A 15,700-nucleotide genomic window follows, 5' to 3' on the forward strand; every position below is an offset into this window, starting at 1 on the left:
CAAAATGTGCACACTCGGCACGTCAACAATATACAAAAAGTTACGCGGTAAAAACTGAACCAATCAAAAGATACGGACGAAAATCGCTAACGGAAACAAAATCCGGACAGAAAATACCGCCAAACTCGACGGTTCTGAAAATTGAGAAAGGCGGAATGTGCCTTACCTTGCGTACAGCAAATTCCTGAACAATCTCGTCGGACGAAAACGGCTCCGCGTCGTCCGAAAATCAACTTTTGCAAATTCCACCTCAACTTTCTCTCTCCTCGGCTGATATTTTTATAAATTTTGATTTTCTCTCTCTTCAAAACGACTGATTTCAGCTTTATAATACACAGATCGGCCCTGCCGATCGCCAGATCGTCCCAGGACAATCAGACCAAATTGGATCGTCCTGGACGGTTCCCAGAACTAGTTTCAGGCCGATATTTTGAAAAGTGCCAATCGACCTGGCCGAAGCCTCGATCGGCCTGGACGATGCTTACATAAAAACACCTGGAGCAAATCTGGGCAAATTCTAGAACAGATTCTCAACTGATAGTCCCAGGACGATCCCAGATCATCCTGGACGATCCTGGAGCAGATTTTGATATTACATATTTGAACTATCAAATTTTAGGAATCAATTCTTGCAGACAGTGTCAAACAATTGCATCATAAAAAATTCACGGTAGTAGAGAATGACAAAGTTTTGCATCTTAACTTTGCACGAATATCTAGTACACAAATGGATAAGAGAGTATGGTTATAATATTTATAAGAGACCACATTTTTTTCATAGAAACCCCTAAAAACGATAAAAACCACAAGGCCTGGCTCAGTTTGAATGAATCCACTAGTGTTTGCAATTGATTACAAATGAGGTCATTCCTTAGAAGAAAGGTCTTGGCTTAATGCTACAAATATACATCATATATAATGCATTATATGGGTGGAGTTGAAAGAATCAATGTTGATATATTTGTTTGGTCGACAGGATCATAGTCGGCGAGCGATGTAGGTTGGAAGGATCGTAGTTGGATAACAGTTGTCTAAAGGACCATAGTTAGGTGATAGAGGTTAAAAAGAACACAGTCAGACGATAGTGGTCGGAAGGACCATAATCTAGCAATAGTCGTCATAAAGACCATAGTCAGCCAGCAAAGATAGTCAAAAGGACTGTAGTTGAAGGGTGATGGAAGTTAGAAGGATCGTACTTGAAGAGCGACAGAGGTCACAAGGACCGTAGTTGGCAATGGTGGTTGGAAGGACCATAGTTGGCAGGCGACAAAGGTCTGAGGACCATAATTAGCAAATGACAGAGGGCAGAAAGATCGTAATCAGGCAATGATGGTCAAAAGGACTATAGTCGGGCAACAATGATCGGAAGGATCGTAGTCGGTGATAGAGGTCAGAAGGATCGTTGACAGTCAGTGGTCGGGTGTAAATCCGGCATTAGTTGGTGACCCGACGTATGTCCGACGATAGTTGATGGTTGGGTAGAAATCTGGCAACGGTCCGCGAACAGGCAGAAGTCCAGTGACGATCAACAAACTTGTGGAAGTTTGATGGTGATTGGGAAGAAGTCCGACAATGGTCGACGGACGGGCCAAAGTCTAGCAATGAGGAGAACTCTGACATTGGTTGACAAATGGGCGAAAGTCTGGCAATAAGGAGAACTCTAACTATGCTTGGTAGCAAATAAACTCCCAAATTCTTCCCTTCTCTTCCTCCTTTCTTCTCTTCCTCCTTTCATGTGAATAATGAGGGCTTATTTATAATTTTTAGAGAATGACATTGGTTATAAATATGAGAAGGATCAAGATTAAGATGGAAGTAATTGAATGGACGGTCGATATTAATTCCTTTGATTGTGGACTATTTTTTTTAGCATTTAAATATATTAATGATATCAAAATTCGGTGATCTTGGGCTTGTTGGATTCGTCTCATCGAGCCGCTCGATTTGCCTATAAGCATGTCCCGTTTAGAATTTGTTTGGTAATCCAAATTATGCTTTGAACAATCCAAAAATGCTTTGAGTCTTCAGTTTGGACCTATTTGGGCTCGAATTGAGTTGAATATTGTCATTGTGTTCCTCTTTTTGAGACGTTCAATTCAATTATAAATTTGCTAAAATCAAAGTTTTGATGGTCCTTGATTTTGTAAACTTTCAACTCAATTTTATCTCAAGATAATCTTTAGAGAATATATCAAATATAAACTTAGCTTAACAAAACACCCCTATTAATTTTATTTTCATACACAATAAATCTAAAAATACGACCCAAACATCCTTCTTTTAACCAATAGCCACAAATTCTTTCACACTTTCTTATCAAGTCTCATATGTATTTAAACATTAATTCCAAAAAAAAAAAAACTCACAAATAGTTTACAAAAATTAGCTAAATATAATAGCGAACAATCATAACAAGCAACTTTCAACATTTAACACCTCAAAATTCTATTAAATTACTAAATCCTACTTTGTATCCAAGCATCCCTTCTTTATATAACTAAATTCAAGTAGATAGATTATTTTACAAAATAGAACAAAAATTTGCATTTTGCACCAAAATCCACAATATGGGCCTTTGCATGACTTCACCAAATACTTTCAAATGAATTGAAGAAGCCCATTTTCAAGAAGCCTATTTCAAAACCAAATCATCCTTACAAAAGCTGAAAAACACATAAAATATTACATAGCATAGCACACATAAAAGACTACATAAATAAATGAAAAATCTAATTAAAAAATATCCATTATTAGGCCAGCTGAAGCTTCTCCCTCCGAACAATCTTGAATTTCCCAGTTAGTTCTTGCTGCATTTATAAAGCATTGATTATCAGTTTCTATGATAGAAAAGCAATATTGGATAACATAGAAAGCAATCACAATGTAAAAAAAAGGAAATAGGATAAATTTTTGTGAATTATTTTTCTTTTAATTTAGCCTTTTAATGATTTTTTTAAGAGGTTTAGTGAATAATTCTTCATGGTTTTTCAATTTTAAGGGCCTTTGGAATTAAATACTATAATTAAAATGTAATTAAGCTTCTAGTTATAAACTTCTATCTCTTTTTCATTTATTGACAAATAAGGGTATTTATCTAATTGAATAATTACTAATAGCTCAACTTCAGATTGTTAATTAACATGTTTGACTAATGCACTAATTTAAAAAAAAATAACTGAGCATGATTTATAGGTTTAGGGGATTTGAGGAAACCCTAAACTTAATAGATTTGTAAGTTTAAGTTTTAAAACAAAGATTAAAAAAAAAGTTTAAAAAAAAAATGTAAGAAATGGTCTTCTTAGGGCATCTCCAACCTATAACTTCATTTTTCACGGCAAAGTAACACAAAACTTCAAAATTGCGTGATGATGCACCAATCGAACACCATTTTAGGTTTTCTAGGAAGGTAACGATCACTCTCCCTTTGGCGCGTTTTTCCGGTTGAGAGCAAAAAATGGCGTGAGTGAACAGTGCGACGCCGCACTGTTCACCTGCAATTAAATGGCGGAAATTTTCGCGTTCGGTTGGAGCGACGGAACGACTCCATACACTCGTTTAGCGTTCGGTTGGAGATGACCTTAGTGTTTGTTTCTCCTTTCTCTTCCTGTTGAGTTGGTTATGTTGTTCGGATCTGTCTTTGATATTGGTGTTCGAGCTGATTGTGATTTTTGTCTCCTGCTTGTTTTGTGGTTTTGTGTTTTATTTCTTTACTTTTGTTTTTTTTTTTTTCCTCCTATTCATCCTCTTGTGCAGGTTGATTGAGAGCAATTGTTTGTTGATGTTTCTGTTGGCTAGTGCTCCTGCTGCTATCCTTTTGTTCGTGTTTTCCTTCTATGGTCCTACTTGGCTTTCTATTGGTTTATTTTTTGTCTTTTTATTGTAATAGTTTGAATCATTGGCTCATAAGTTTTAATTCAAATGTTATATTTTTAGAGAGCTAATGATTCTTTTAAAGACTTGTAATCCCTTTTTCAATTAGCGCATAGGTCCCTTAATGAGTTTTAATCCTAAAAAAAAAGTTTAAAATTTTTTAGGCCCACAATTGTTGATACTTAACAAGATACCAATTAAACCAAAAAATTCTACGAAATAAGTCTAACTCATCAATCAAACTGACAGTTCCTCACCAATTCTTATTTGTTTACTGAAAGAGCAATTCTTAAGGTAGATCAAATTAGGCATATGATAGATTTATGATTGATTAGTTGAATCAATCAATCCGTTCCGATTTTTAAATTTATGCATAAGATTTTGAATTTTCTCTTTGCACTGAACTTCACTCTCTCTCTCTCTCTCTCTATATTAATGTCGATATATTTTTTTAAAAAAAATCTGTGTTCTACTGAATTGCATTTTTCAAAGGGTATTTATCTGAGAAAAAATACTACGAGATGAACGAAGAAAATGTATGAAACAGAACAAACAATCCAAAATTCTCACCTTTTTCCACAGATGCGTATGCTCCTCGCAGAACCCAGCAACAATTCCAGCTCTTTTCGCCTCCATATATTCAATACAAAGCCCCTTCTCCAATCCGCAGGAAACATGGAACCCTAATCCACACTTCGGTTCCGAACACTCGATCCCACACCCTCGATTAACACCGCAGAGATAACAATCAATTCCCCACCTCTTCTTAGGAACTCTCGAACAATCAATCCCTTCTCTCCCCAACGGATCTCGAAAGAAAACTTCAGGAACAAGCAACGCACACAGAATATGAGCCCATTTCGATTTCTCTTCCATCGGCTTCACTGCTCCTCCCTTCTTCGGACAAAGACAGCAATCAAAATCCCCTTTTTCTTCTTCTCCCTTCCTCTGGCATCTCAAACAGAACCAATCTCCTTCAGGTATTGAATGGATTAGAGGACTTCCGTAGCAGGAAGCGTGAACCATTAACTCGCAGCCATCACAGAACACGATGGGATCTGTTGGCTCGCCGTCGGTGCTGTGGCATACGGCGCAGAGGACACCGTCGTCTTCCTCTTCGGTATCTTCTTCTGCTTGAAGATTACAGTTTTCGACATTTTCGTTGGCAGAGAATTGGGGTTTGGGAGCCCAGATCCTTTTCTTTGCTGGGAGGCAGATTTGGATGGAGGAGTGGTGGGAATCTAAGCGTTTTTTGGCAGGGAGGCATTTTGAAGGAAGAGGAGATTGAGTAAAAAGCTCTTCTTTGTGTTGATTTTCATTGAGAAACTTGAATCTTTTAGAGGGAGGTAAGTCATGAATGATGCTCTGCATTGAAGAGGATGGACGAGGTTTGCTTCTTAGATTTGAAAAAAAAAAGTTTAGGGTTCGAGATTGGTAAGGGAGAAAGAGCTTGGAGGAGGTGGAGTTTATGAATAAAAACGCGGGAAGAAAGGGATTTGGAAGAGGGGGAAAGCGGGGCCGCGGTGGAGGAGAAGATTTGTTTGAGTTTTTTTATTAAATTTGGGATTTTGGAAGCTTGAAATTAAGCTTTCCCTCGTGGATTTGGAATTTAGTTTTGTTTCATTTTCGCGGGAGCGGGAAAAGATGACCCGGTTAATATCAAAATTTTGGTCAATCAAATTAACTTGTTCCTAATTCCTATTTTTATGAACAAGATTTTATAATATTTATAAAAAACTTATTGTTTGAAGATATGTTAATAAATGATTTGATTTGACAATCCAAATTAAACTCATCTCTAAAAATATAGATTTAGGTTGGCATGATTAATTTTGGGTCAGCTTCAGGTTAGAGATATTGACCCAATTAGCTTTTTATTCGAGTTTTGGTTGACTCGAAACCTGAATTTTAGGGGTGTCAATTTCGGGTCACGGGTCGGGTTCGAATCAAACCCGAAATTGACCCGATACTGTTTTGGGTTCGGGTCGACCCGACCCGTTTCTACAAACGGGTCGATTCTCTGGAACCGAACCCGACCCCCTTCGGTTTCGGGTCAACCCAAACCCACTTGTTTCAGCCGCGGAAGCGGACAGCCAGAGACAGCGGGCAGCACCGTAGCGGTTGTGCACTGGCGCGGCAGCGGAGCAACGGGGTGACGCGGCAACGGGGCAGCGCCGGCAGCGGCGCAGTCAGCCGTTAGGGCACGAGTGAGCGACGCGGTCAGCCGTGGCACGGTGCGCGACGCAGGGCTCGCTCGAATGCGCGACGGGTTCGGGATGGCGCAACGTGGGTTCAGGTTTGTGTTATTCCGGGTCAATTCGGGTCATTTCCGGGTTTCTGAGTCAACTTGAACCAGACCCGGTTTTGCAAACGGTTCGGTTTTCCGGACCCAAAATTGATCCGCTTCGGGTTCGGGTCAACCCAATCCTGAAATTTTTGGGTCGGGTTTTCGGGTCGGGTCCAATATTGACAGCTCTACTGAATTTAATCTAAAATTGACTCGTTTATTATTCAGGTTCAAGTTAAACATGTCATTTTCATGTTAAATAGGTCATTAGTTAAATTGGTCTTGTTGATCTAAAAAATGTATAGGAGACGTATACTAAATAGTTAAAATTGGTGGGGTTTGGGTTACAAGTCAGGTTGGAGATAGAGAGGGAAGCACCATGACACTCTAAACCCCAATTTTATGAGTCAGGTTGTGCAGTTTTCTTTCTCATTTTTTTTTTATGTTTAACTCAAAAGGGTTGCATCCTTAGGTAGGGGTGTCAATTTCGGGAGCGGACAGCATGCGCAGGCGGGGCTCGTGGCGCGTGGCCGCATGCACGCGCGTGGCCGCGTGTCGTCGTGGCCTCGTGGGCACAGCGGGCAGCGGGCAGCATGCGTGGGCGGGAAATCTGAATTTTTTTAAATTAAACAGGTTTTCGGGTCAACCCGGCAACCCGCCGGGTCAACTCAAACCCGACCCGTTTTACAAACGGGTCGAAATCTCTAACCCGAACCCGACCCGGTTCGGGTTCGGGTTGACCCAAACCCAAAATTTTCGGGCGGGTTTTCGAGTCGGGTCAAATGTTGGCAGCTCTATTTTTAGGTGTATTGAAAAGTGTTTTCTTTGTCTGTTTTGAGTGCAAAACAGTGTGAAGAAGTAAAGTGAGATAAAGAGAGAGTGAGAGAAAGATGTATGTTCAACTTCTCTCAAATTTTAATATTTTATAGTGCATTTCTTAGAGTGATGTGATTTGATGATTTTTTCCTAATTTCGGGTTTTTACATGTCAAATCTTGATGTTCATTACCACTGTTTTTATTTTCTTATTTATTTCATTGCATAGTTTTCTTCCCAACAAATCCGAATTGACATCTCTAACTATTGGTGATTCAAACACTGAAACTAAATTTAAAAATTAGAAATAGTTTTTTAACACTAATAAAATTGCAATGAATTGCAGCATTAAAAGAAATTATGTTGTGGTCATTCCTTATCATTTATGTCTTTTACATTTTTGTTTGTGTTGGAATTTGATTGAGATTGCAATGGATGAATATGTGGTGCTGTGATGCACTAAAAATGTTGGTATCAGATTTGAGGTTCTTTAGAAACGCCACTGCATAGTCGGCCTAATGTGTCGATGGCATCATCTCTTGCACCGCGATGATTAGGCTCAATTATGATGCCATATTGAGATTCTAAGCTCAACAACTTAGGCTTCATTTGGGACGGCTTTCTTCATGCTTCTTAAAACGACTTTTTAGTACAAAAATTAAAGTTTTTGATTAGTGGCGACTGATCCTACATAGGAAGATGAACATTATTTTGATTGTAGGACGAATCCTTATGCAGCTGTAGAGAATAGAGGACTAAAGAAAGAACTTGATGCAAATTAAATAGTTTTCAAATTCCTTTTTTTGGTTCTTAGAGATTTAGGCTTCGCTTGGAACAGTTTTCTTACTACTTTGTAAAGCCATATTTTAATACAAAAATCTATTGAAAGTAGGGAAAAAATAGTGGTCAAAAGTTATATCAAACGGAGTTTTAAGCTCCGTTTGATATAACTTTTGACCACTATTTTTTCCCAACTTTCAAGAAATTATTATATTAAAATTTTATTTTTTAAAAAAAAATTAAAATTTTTTTTAAAAAAAAAAAAAAAAAAAAAAGATTGTCCAATATGAAAGCTTAGAGGAATTTTTTTTTGGTTCTCTTCGACTTTCTCTTGTGAATGATTGCTAAGATTTTGGTGGGATCTTCTTTCATTATTCTCATTGGCATGTAAGAAAAGAATTTGATTTATTTTACAACTAATCTTAATTTCTACTCAATGTTTTTTATAATTGAATTATCTATCTCCTTATTAATATTGACCAAACAATGAAAATCATAATTTTTTTAATCAACATGGATGCTTTATTTTTCCATATCATATTTGCATTTGGTTGGAACCAAAATTGTTTAGTGAAAATAGGTTAAATCCTATTTTTATACTAAAAATACTGAAATATTTCAAAGTGACAGTCATGAACAGCTTAGAAGGAACACTTTCCTATCATTTTAATAACAAAATTATCACAACAGTCATAAAATATAAGTCCCGTTCGAGGCTACTCTAATTGATTTTGAATGCTGAAACAATGAGAAAATACCTTCAATTGATCCTCTTGAGGGTGATTTTGACCAAAAAAGGGCATACACATATGAGTTTTAAAGCCATCATATGATAGGGGTGTCAATTCAGATCGACGGGTCGGGTTCGGTCGAACCCGACTTGACCCGGGTGTAAACGGGTCAACCCGAACCCGACCCGTTTAAATAAACAGATCAAAAAATAAACCCGAACCCGACCCGCATGGGTTGTCGGGTTGACCCGACCCGACCCGACCCGCGAACCTATTTAATTCAAAAACTGGGCAATGTCAGGCTAGGCAGCATCGGCGGCACGGCGGGAGTATGGTCGACATCGGCCTGCTTCCTGCAAGCCGCGGAGGTTATGTTAGAAACAGATAGAGCGGCTGGCGGACAGGCGGAGTGACACGGACGGATGCCACTCGACGACTAGCATTTGGCGGAGTGCCGCGGACGCCGAGCAAGAGCGACGCGACTGCCGACTGGCCCGGATAGGCGGCATGATGAGTTGACTGCGATGGACGGACGCGACAGATGAGATAGGTTGATAGCGATGGACAGACATGGGAAAGTCAGGCGGGAATTGAAATTTTGGGATTACAGAATATAAACGGGTCAATTTTGGTCAACCCGCAGGTTTTCGGGTCGAACCCGAACCCAACCCGTTTAACAAACGGGTCGAAAATCCAAACCCAGACCCGACCTGTTTAACAAACCGGTCGACCCAAACCTGAATTTTTCCGGATTGGGTCAAAAATTGACACCCCTTCGTATCTATGGGCTTTAAAATAGATCTTAGGCTTCGTTATAAATGACTTTCTTAGCACAAAAATTTAATGAAAATAGTTAAAAAAAAATATAATATCAAAAAAATTATTTCAAACAAAGCCTTAACTTTTGATAAAAAATTTATCAGATTATTCCAACTCGTTAAAAAAAAAGCCTAAAGAAATGAAAACTTTGAAGCCATACACTCTTATTAAAAACAACAGCAGCAACCAGCCATTCTTACCAATAGCTACAGCACATTACATAACTAGAATTCCCCAACAGCAACAAAGGGAATGAAAATAGGCCACAAACTACATATATAACAAGCTCAATATATCAATTGGCAACAGCTTTATCTTACAAGGATGAGCTAACCGTTTCACCTATCTGACATTTTACCATTTAAATTTAGGCAAATCCCTGCTTGTACCGGCGAAACAGTTCCTCGGTCTGCGCGTTCTTTAAGGCACTGCAGCCAATTATGTACACCCAGATGAGGGCAACGGCGGCGATAATGAGAACAATGTTAGCCTTTCTCCATTCGCTGCGGAGGTTTCCGATCGTCCCGGCTTTGCAAGAGTTGCATCCATAGCAGAGCTGAGTCTGGTCATTGCTCCAGGCATAGCAGTCTGGGTCTGCAGCCACATTGGCAGGGGAAACCCACACTGTAGGATTCACATAGCTATACCCGCAAACAGTTGGTGGCTTACAGCATCCAGACTGAACAAGCACAGAACATGGTCATAGAAGTTGGAAAGTTTTTTAAATATCATATTTTTAGATAATTGAAAGGGAATGAAGATGAGATTGATAAATCTCTATTAAAGATGATTTCTGATACATCCAAGCCAAGGTCAAACATAATATATGATAAATTATAACTGAACAGTACAGAATACATAAAGGTCAATAAGATAGCAAACCCCTATGTCGGATGATGGGAAATGATAATGAACTCAACCAAGATCTCACCAGGATATTACACCTAATTCGACCAACAAATCCTTGTCAACAATTGTGGGTTGCATTGTTAAAAGGATGGTCCTTGCAGATCTAGGATGGATGCTTATTTAAGGAGCCTTTTTTTAAGTTGACCTTAGCTACCAAAGGATTTATGCCATATTAGATGCACCTTATTTCTCACAACTTAATGATTTGGCCATTGGAGAATATACATGCTTAGACCATAACAATAATATAATAGTTTCATTATTTAGGCTAATAAATCGGTTATTAGGCACATGTCTATCCTTACTATTATGAGATATTTGAGTGTGATTATATGAATATGTTTGATCTGAAATTAGCTCTTTGTTAGCGTTGATTTAATTTAAATTTATCATCCTTAGCAAACTTACACAGAGAATGGGGGTGTATCTGCTCTGAGTACAAAGTCACATATTTTTGCTTGAGTTTTTTTTTTCCATTTTTTTATGATAAATCCAAAAATGGTTCAATCTTGAAATTTGAAGATATTTTTATGATAAGATCATCTATGATTGAGATTTACTTTCAATACAGTCGTATCAAGGAATAAATATTTATTATTATGTGGAGAATATATTGCATGAATCCTATCGACAATTATTCATATGGGGTTTTGCTCATGATATTTATCGACTTAATGATCTTCTCGACTCTAATAGATCGCTTGTAGAGCATTAGGTATAGGAAATATTATATATGCATTTGACATTTAAATTTGATTTTCCCAAAATTATGATATATCATGCATTGTATTTAGGGACAGGACTTACATCCTTGATATTTGAGGAAGGCCTAGATAACACTTATGACCTTTCCCTAAGGCAGGATGGCCCAAAAAAAAGAACTCTCTTTAAATTGCACTTTTATTATAAAAGTCCTTATGCAAATGCAGAACAAAATATTTAACCATCATTGTGCATCTAGCCAGTGCTTCTCCATTTGAATAATTCTTAACATGCAGACTTTGTCTAGTGTACTATTGCTTGTAGAGAATTGGATTTAATAGTTGGGTCTTATGGCCTCACCCTTTAAACAGGGTGGCTCATATGCATACTTATCTTAATCTTTTTATATTATAAATTGTGCTCAAGAGTCTTGTCAACCACGCTTGCATGCTTAATTGCGAAGGATCAATCAAAGAGGTCAAATTTATATTTTCTCTATATTTGTGTCATCATTCATTTATAGAGTTTTTAGAGGACCATTCAGGATATTTAGATAAGAAAATAATAGTCATTTATCTCAAATGAGAATCAAAACAATCGAGAATGCTAAAAACCTTCTCTTGAAATATCTATCTTTTTTTTTTTGGTGGTGGGGGGTGCGGGTTTCTAAAACTTTTTTTCTTCCTCTTTATTGCTCTTCTTTTTTCTTTTATATATCTCGAAATTTTGATAGCATTTCTCAATCGTACCTACAAATGTGGTAAGTTATTTGAGTTATTTGTGGCCTACATCTTTAAATTGCACTTTTATTATAAAAGTCCTTATGCAAATGTAGAACAAATTCAAATCAATTGCTTAGTTTGCAAATCATAGATAATATTTTGTAAGGTCTCGTGCTCCTCCATAAAGTTTAGCAAACTAGCACCAAGTATTGGAGTAATTTGATGTTGAATGCTTCGAAGGGGTGGTAATTCCTTCGGGCCACTTGAAGGGTTGGATACTCTACTAATTTTGTAATTTCTTAGGACACTGATAGAAAACACTTGAAGATCTCAAGTGAAACCTAACGATATTGACAAATCAGCGAGAATAATCAACAAGTAGAGGAAAAATTAAAGAAAAAAAGCCCACTTTATTGAGAAAAATCAACTAACACAAGAAAAATAAATAAGATACAAGTGATCCTCAGTTCGAGAGGAGGATTGATTCCTCTCCCGATCCTCTAGAAGCAGCTAGAGCTCGCAGGAAACCTAAACCTAAGAGATTTCAAATTTCAGCCAAATTAAAGATGCCCTAACCCTATGCCCTAACTCATACCTCTCGTTACATCTAAAACAAAGCCCCATCGTCCTTTTCTCCTGTAATTTCGTTTCTGTGAGCTTCTTGAAGTTGTCCCCAGGTCTTACTCCCACAGTCTTCTCCTTCGAAGTCTCCCAAAGAGTACCCGGTGTCGACTCCTTGGGTGCCAGAAAGGTGGTGGTCCTCCTGTTATGACCTCCTGAGCTGCTGCCTTTCATCTCTCTCTCCAAATACCTCTGATCCTCCACCAATTGAACTAGCTCCATAAAATCTCTCAATCATGAGGCCACATTACTCTAATTTCTACCCTGATCTCTAGTGTCAATCCCTTCATGAAATTTCTCTCTAGCACTACCTCAAGAAGGAGGTCCAATCGACTAGCAAGGTAGTCGAATTTCTCTCGATACTCCGTTACTAAACCCTCTTGTGTCAAGGTGAAAAACTGCTCGTAGAAGTCACCTCCCCTGCCAGTATATAAACATTCTACCAAGCAATCATTGAACTCTCTTCATAGCCTCCTTTTCCTCGAAGAGGAGGTGCCCCCCAATCGTCATGCTATTCCCTTCGTGGCTCATACCCAAATCCTTCCTCAAAATCCCCTCTTATTCTTTCAAAATCAGCATCCCGACGATCAAAATCATCTCATCTCTTTACAAATTAAGCACCCTTTCTTGCATAGCCAATGCTCATCTCCACCCTAAAAAGTGGTTCTAGAGGAGGCATTCCGTCTTCTCCCTCAATAATCTCCACTTATGGATTTTTTCTTCCTTTAAACGTGTTAGGGTTCCTACGTCTTTCATGTCTATCGGTAGTTTCCTTTGCTTCTAATGTCGCCAGTTTGGGTTTGGCTTCAAACAATTTCTTCAACATGTCTTCCACCACGGCGAACTTTCCCTTCATCCTTTCATTGATAAATGTGATCTGATTTTGAAAATCAGCAATCTTCTCTTCAAAATCTTCTTTGAGTTGCCCAAGTTCTCACTCCAAAACTTGCACTTTCCTTCCGGCCATTATTTCCTCTTAGATCGATGTGCTCTGACACCAATTAGATAGGAAACACTTAAAGATCTCAAGTGCAACTTAACGATCTTGACAAAATCAGCGGGAATACTAAACATGTAGATGAAAAATCAAGGAAAAACAACAAACTTTATTGATAAAAATCAACTAACGGAAGAAAAACAAACAAGACGCAAGTGATCCTCAATTCGAGAGGAGGATCGAACTCTCTCGATTCTCTAGATGCTACTAAAGCACAAAGGAAATCTAAACCTAAGAGATCTCAAATTTAAGCCAAATTCATGATGCCCTAATCCTAAGAAAACCAACTATTTAATGCATACAATTCAAAAGGAAATCTCTAAACATACCCTACATTCAAATTTCCCTCCTAACTCTCTCAAAAATCCTCATAAATTTCTTCCAAAATCAGCTGTCTCATATCAACAAGTTAGGTGACAGTAGGTAGCGGGATGGAAGTCTGGCGACAGTCGATGATTGAGAGGAAGTTCGGCAATGGTCGATGGCCTGGCACTCTGGCAGTGATAAAGGAGAAGCTTGTTGACAAGAGAGATCTCATATTTCTCTTGATCTCCTCTCTTCTTCCCTTCCACCCTATTCCTCCCTCCTTGCTTCCTCCTCTCCCTTCTCTTCTTTGCTTGGGGTCCCTCTCAATAAAGAATGAGGGGTCTATTTATAATTTTTTGTGGAGTTATATGACCTGTAAATAGGAGAGAGATCAAAGGTACGTTCTGAGTGATTTGAATGGACGACCGATATTGATCCCTTTGATCGTGGACCATTTACTGGGCATTTGAATGTCTTAATGATATCATAATTAGGTAATCTTGGGCTCATTAGGTTCGTCTTTCTAGACATTCAGTTCAACTATAACTTTGTTGAAATTGGAGTTCGAACGTTTCATAATTTAATTTCATAAAATTTCAACTTAATTTTGCCTCGAGATTCGTGCTAGATGAAGATAAATTTTTGATGATATATCAAGAATTATACTATTTTATATTTCTAATACTTCATTATTTATATTATATTTTACCTTGTGTACTGTACGCTGAGGAAGTCAATCTAGGATCTCAGTGCTATTTTTTTTTGGAGGAAATTAAGTGCCTAAAATGTAAATTCAATACCTCAATATCAAATTTTAACAACTATTTCCAAATTTGTTATGCTCATTTTTACAAGATATATCAACTAATATATGATTAAAATGAGTGTTAAATTTCTTAATTTATTTTGAGATAAATATAACAATTAATATTTCTATAATATTTAGTTTTTAAAATATATACCGATTCAATTTTCATAGTTTGTGTCCTTTTGTGTTTTTATTTTTTTGGCACAGTTATCAGCTATTCCCAACCACCGAAGGCACCGACGAAAAGACTGCCCACGATCCCAAACGCCAGGCACGCAGCGCCACCAACTAGTGGCCTTATCCGTAAATTACTCCAAAACAAGGCCCCTTAAAAAAACACAACACACACTGAGTACTGACCTCGAGCTACAGAGCAGCAGATAGATACTTGCCTGAATAGGGGATAGATCGGTACGAAAGAACTGATCGGCGGTGAAATACGCATCATCCCGTGCAAGCTTCCCGCACACATCCGATTGACTAAGACAAGCTCGGATCCGAACCCAATGCCCATCATCACCGACGTAATGCCGAAGCCAATCGGAGAATCCAGCGAGGCGATACTCTTTATACCCGCGATCAGGAACGTCATACTCGCCATCGTTGTGGGTGACGACAAAGGAGAAGACGACGAGAGCGAGGAGGAGAACGATTAGGGTTGCCATGGAGAAGAGGTAGGCGGCTAGGAGGCACTGGTGGTTCCAGTAAGCGCCCACAAAACCGGCGAGGGAGACTAGGAGGATGAGAACGCCGAGGATGATGACGGGCCATCGGACTAGACGGATGCACTCGCTATCGGGCTTGGAGGCGAGCCAGATCCCGGAGGCGATGATGGGAATCGAACAAAGGAGGGCGATGAAGTTGAGGATTGCGATGATGTTGTTGCTTACGCCCATTAGGGAAGGGACGGGGAAGACGATCGGGGAGTGGAGATGGGAATCGGGTACTTTGTGTGGAGGAAGTAGGGAAAGGTTCGCTTTGTCTGGGTTTCTTTCCTCAGTGGGAGTGGGAATTACTGGGGAGGTTGGATTCTTATTTATCTGTTAAAGAAACCGCGAGTAAGTTTGAAATGAGAGATTGGAGAAATTGGTCGGAGATAGAAAAGTAAAAAAATTGCATTATAAATTATAGGGATTTTTACATACCTAATATTCAAAATACTTCTATTTACACATTTCACACCCAAACTTAACTTTTTGCTGTTTTACACCTAAAAGTCCTCCGGTTAAATGAGCCTCACTGAACTGCTTCGTCCTCACTGTGCTTCGCCCCCTCACCAAACTGCTTCACCCTCACTCGTTCGGATCTCATTTTTCTCAGCAAGGTATTTTCT

At 38.6% G+C, this 15,700-nt stretch overlaps 2 protein-coding genes across 2 annotated transcripts; both read right to left on the minus strand.

Annotated features, from left to right (window-relative positions):
- Nucleotides 1–2,503: 2,503 nt before the first annotated feature.
- LOC110113860 (protein Jade-1) lies at nt 2,504–5,316 on the minus strand. Its single transcript, XM_020846567.2, has 2 exons — nt 4,441–5,316; nt 2,504–2,807 (listed from the first exon to the last, which is right to left on the minus strand). The coding sequence occupies exons 1-2, from the start codon at nt 5,239–5,241 to the stop codon at nt 2,751–2,753; spliced, it is 858 nt and encodes a 285-aa protein (XP_020702226.1). The 5' UTR covers nt 5,242–5,316; the 3' UTR covers nt 2,504–2,750.
- A 4,124-nt stretch (nt 5,317–9,440) lies between these two features.
- LOC110113857 (tetraspanin-2) lies at nt 9,441–15,386 on the minus strand. Its single transcript, XM_020846564.2, has 2 exons — nt 14,760–15,386; nt 9,441–9,981 (listed from the first exon to the last, which is right to left on the minus strand). The coding sequence occupies exons 1-2, from the start codon at nt 15,261–15,263 to the stop codon at nt 9,670–9,672; spliced, it is 816 nt and encodes a 271-aa protein (XP_020702223.1). The 5' UTR covers nt 15,264–15,386; the 3' UTR covers nt 9,441–9,669.
- Nucleotides 15,387–15,700: the final 314 nt, after the last annotated feature.

The sequence above is a fragment of the Dendrobium catenatum genome, unplaced genomic scaffold, assembly GCF_001605985.2.
Source record: "Dendrobium catenatum unplaced genomic scaffold, ASM160598v2 fragScaff_scaffold_1119, whole genome shotgun sequence".
Lineage (NCBI taxonomy): Eukaryota > Viridiplantae > Streptophyta > Magnoliopsida > Asparagales > Orchidaceae > Dendrobium > Dendrobium catenatum.

Excerpts from the sequence above, each read along its gene's own strand:
- LOC110113860 (XM_020846567.2), bottom strand. The coding sequence starts at position 5,241 with ATGCAGAGCATCATTCATGACTTACCTCCCTCTAAAAGATTCAAGTTT. Across the intron at positions 2,808-4,440 it reads ATACGCATCTGTGGAAAAAG|CAAGAACTAACTGGGAAATT; the intron begins GTGAGAATTTTG and ends TTATAAATGCAG.
- LOC110113857 (XM_020846564.2), bottom strand. The coding sequence starts at position 15,263 with ATGGGCGTAAGCAACAACATCATCGCAATCCTCAACTTCATCGCCCTC. Across the intron at positions 9,982-14,759 it reads CCGATCTATCCCCTATTCAG|TCTGGATGCTGTAAGCCACC; the intron begins GCAAGTATCTAT and ends GTGCTTGTTCAG.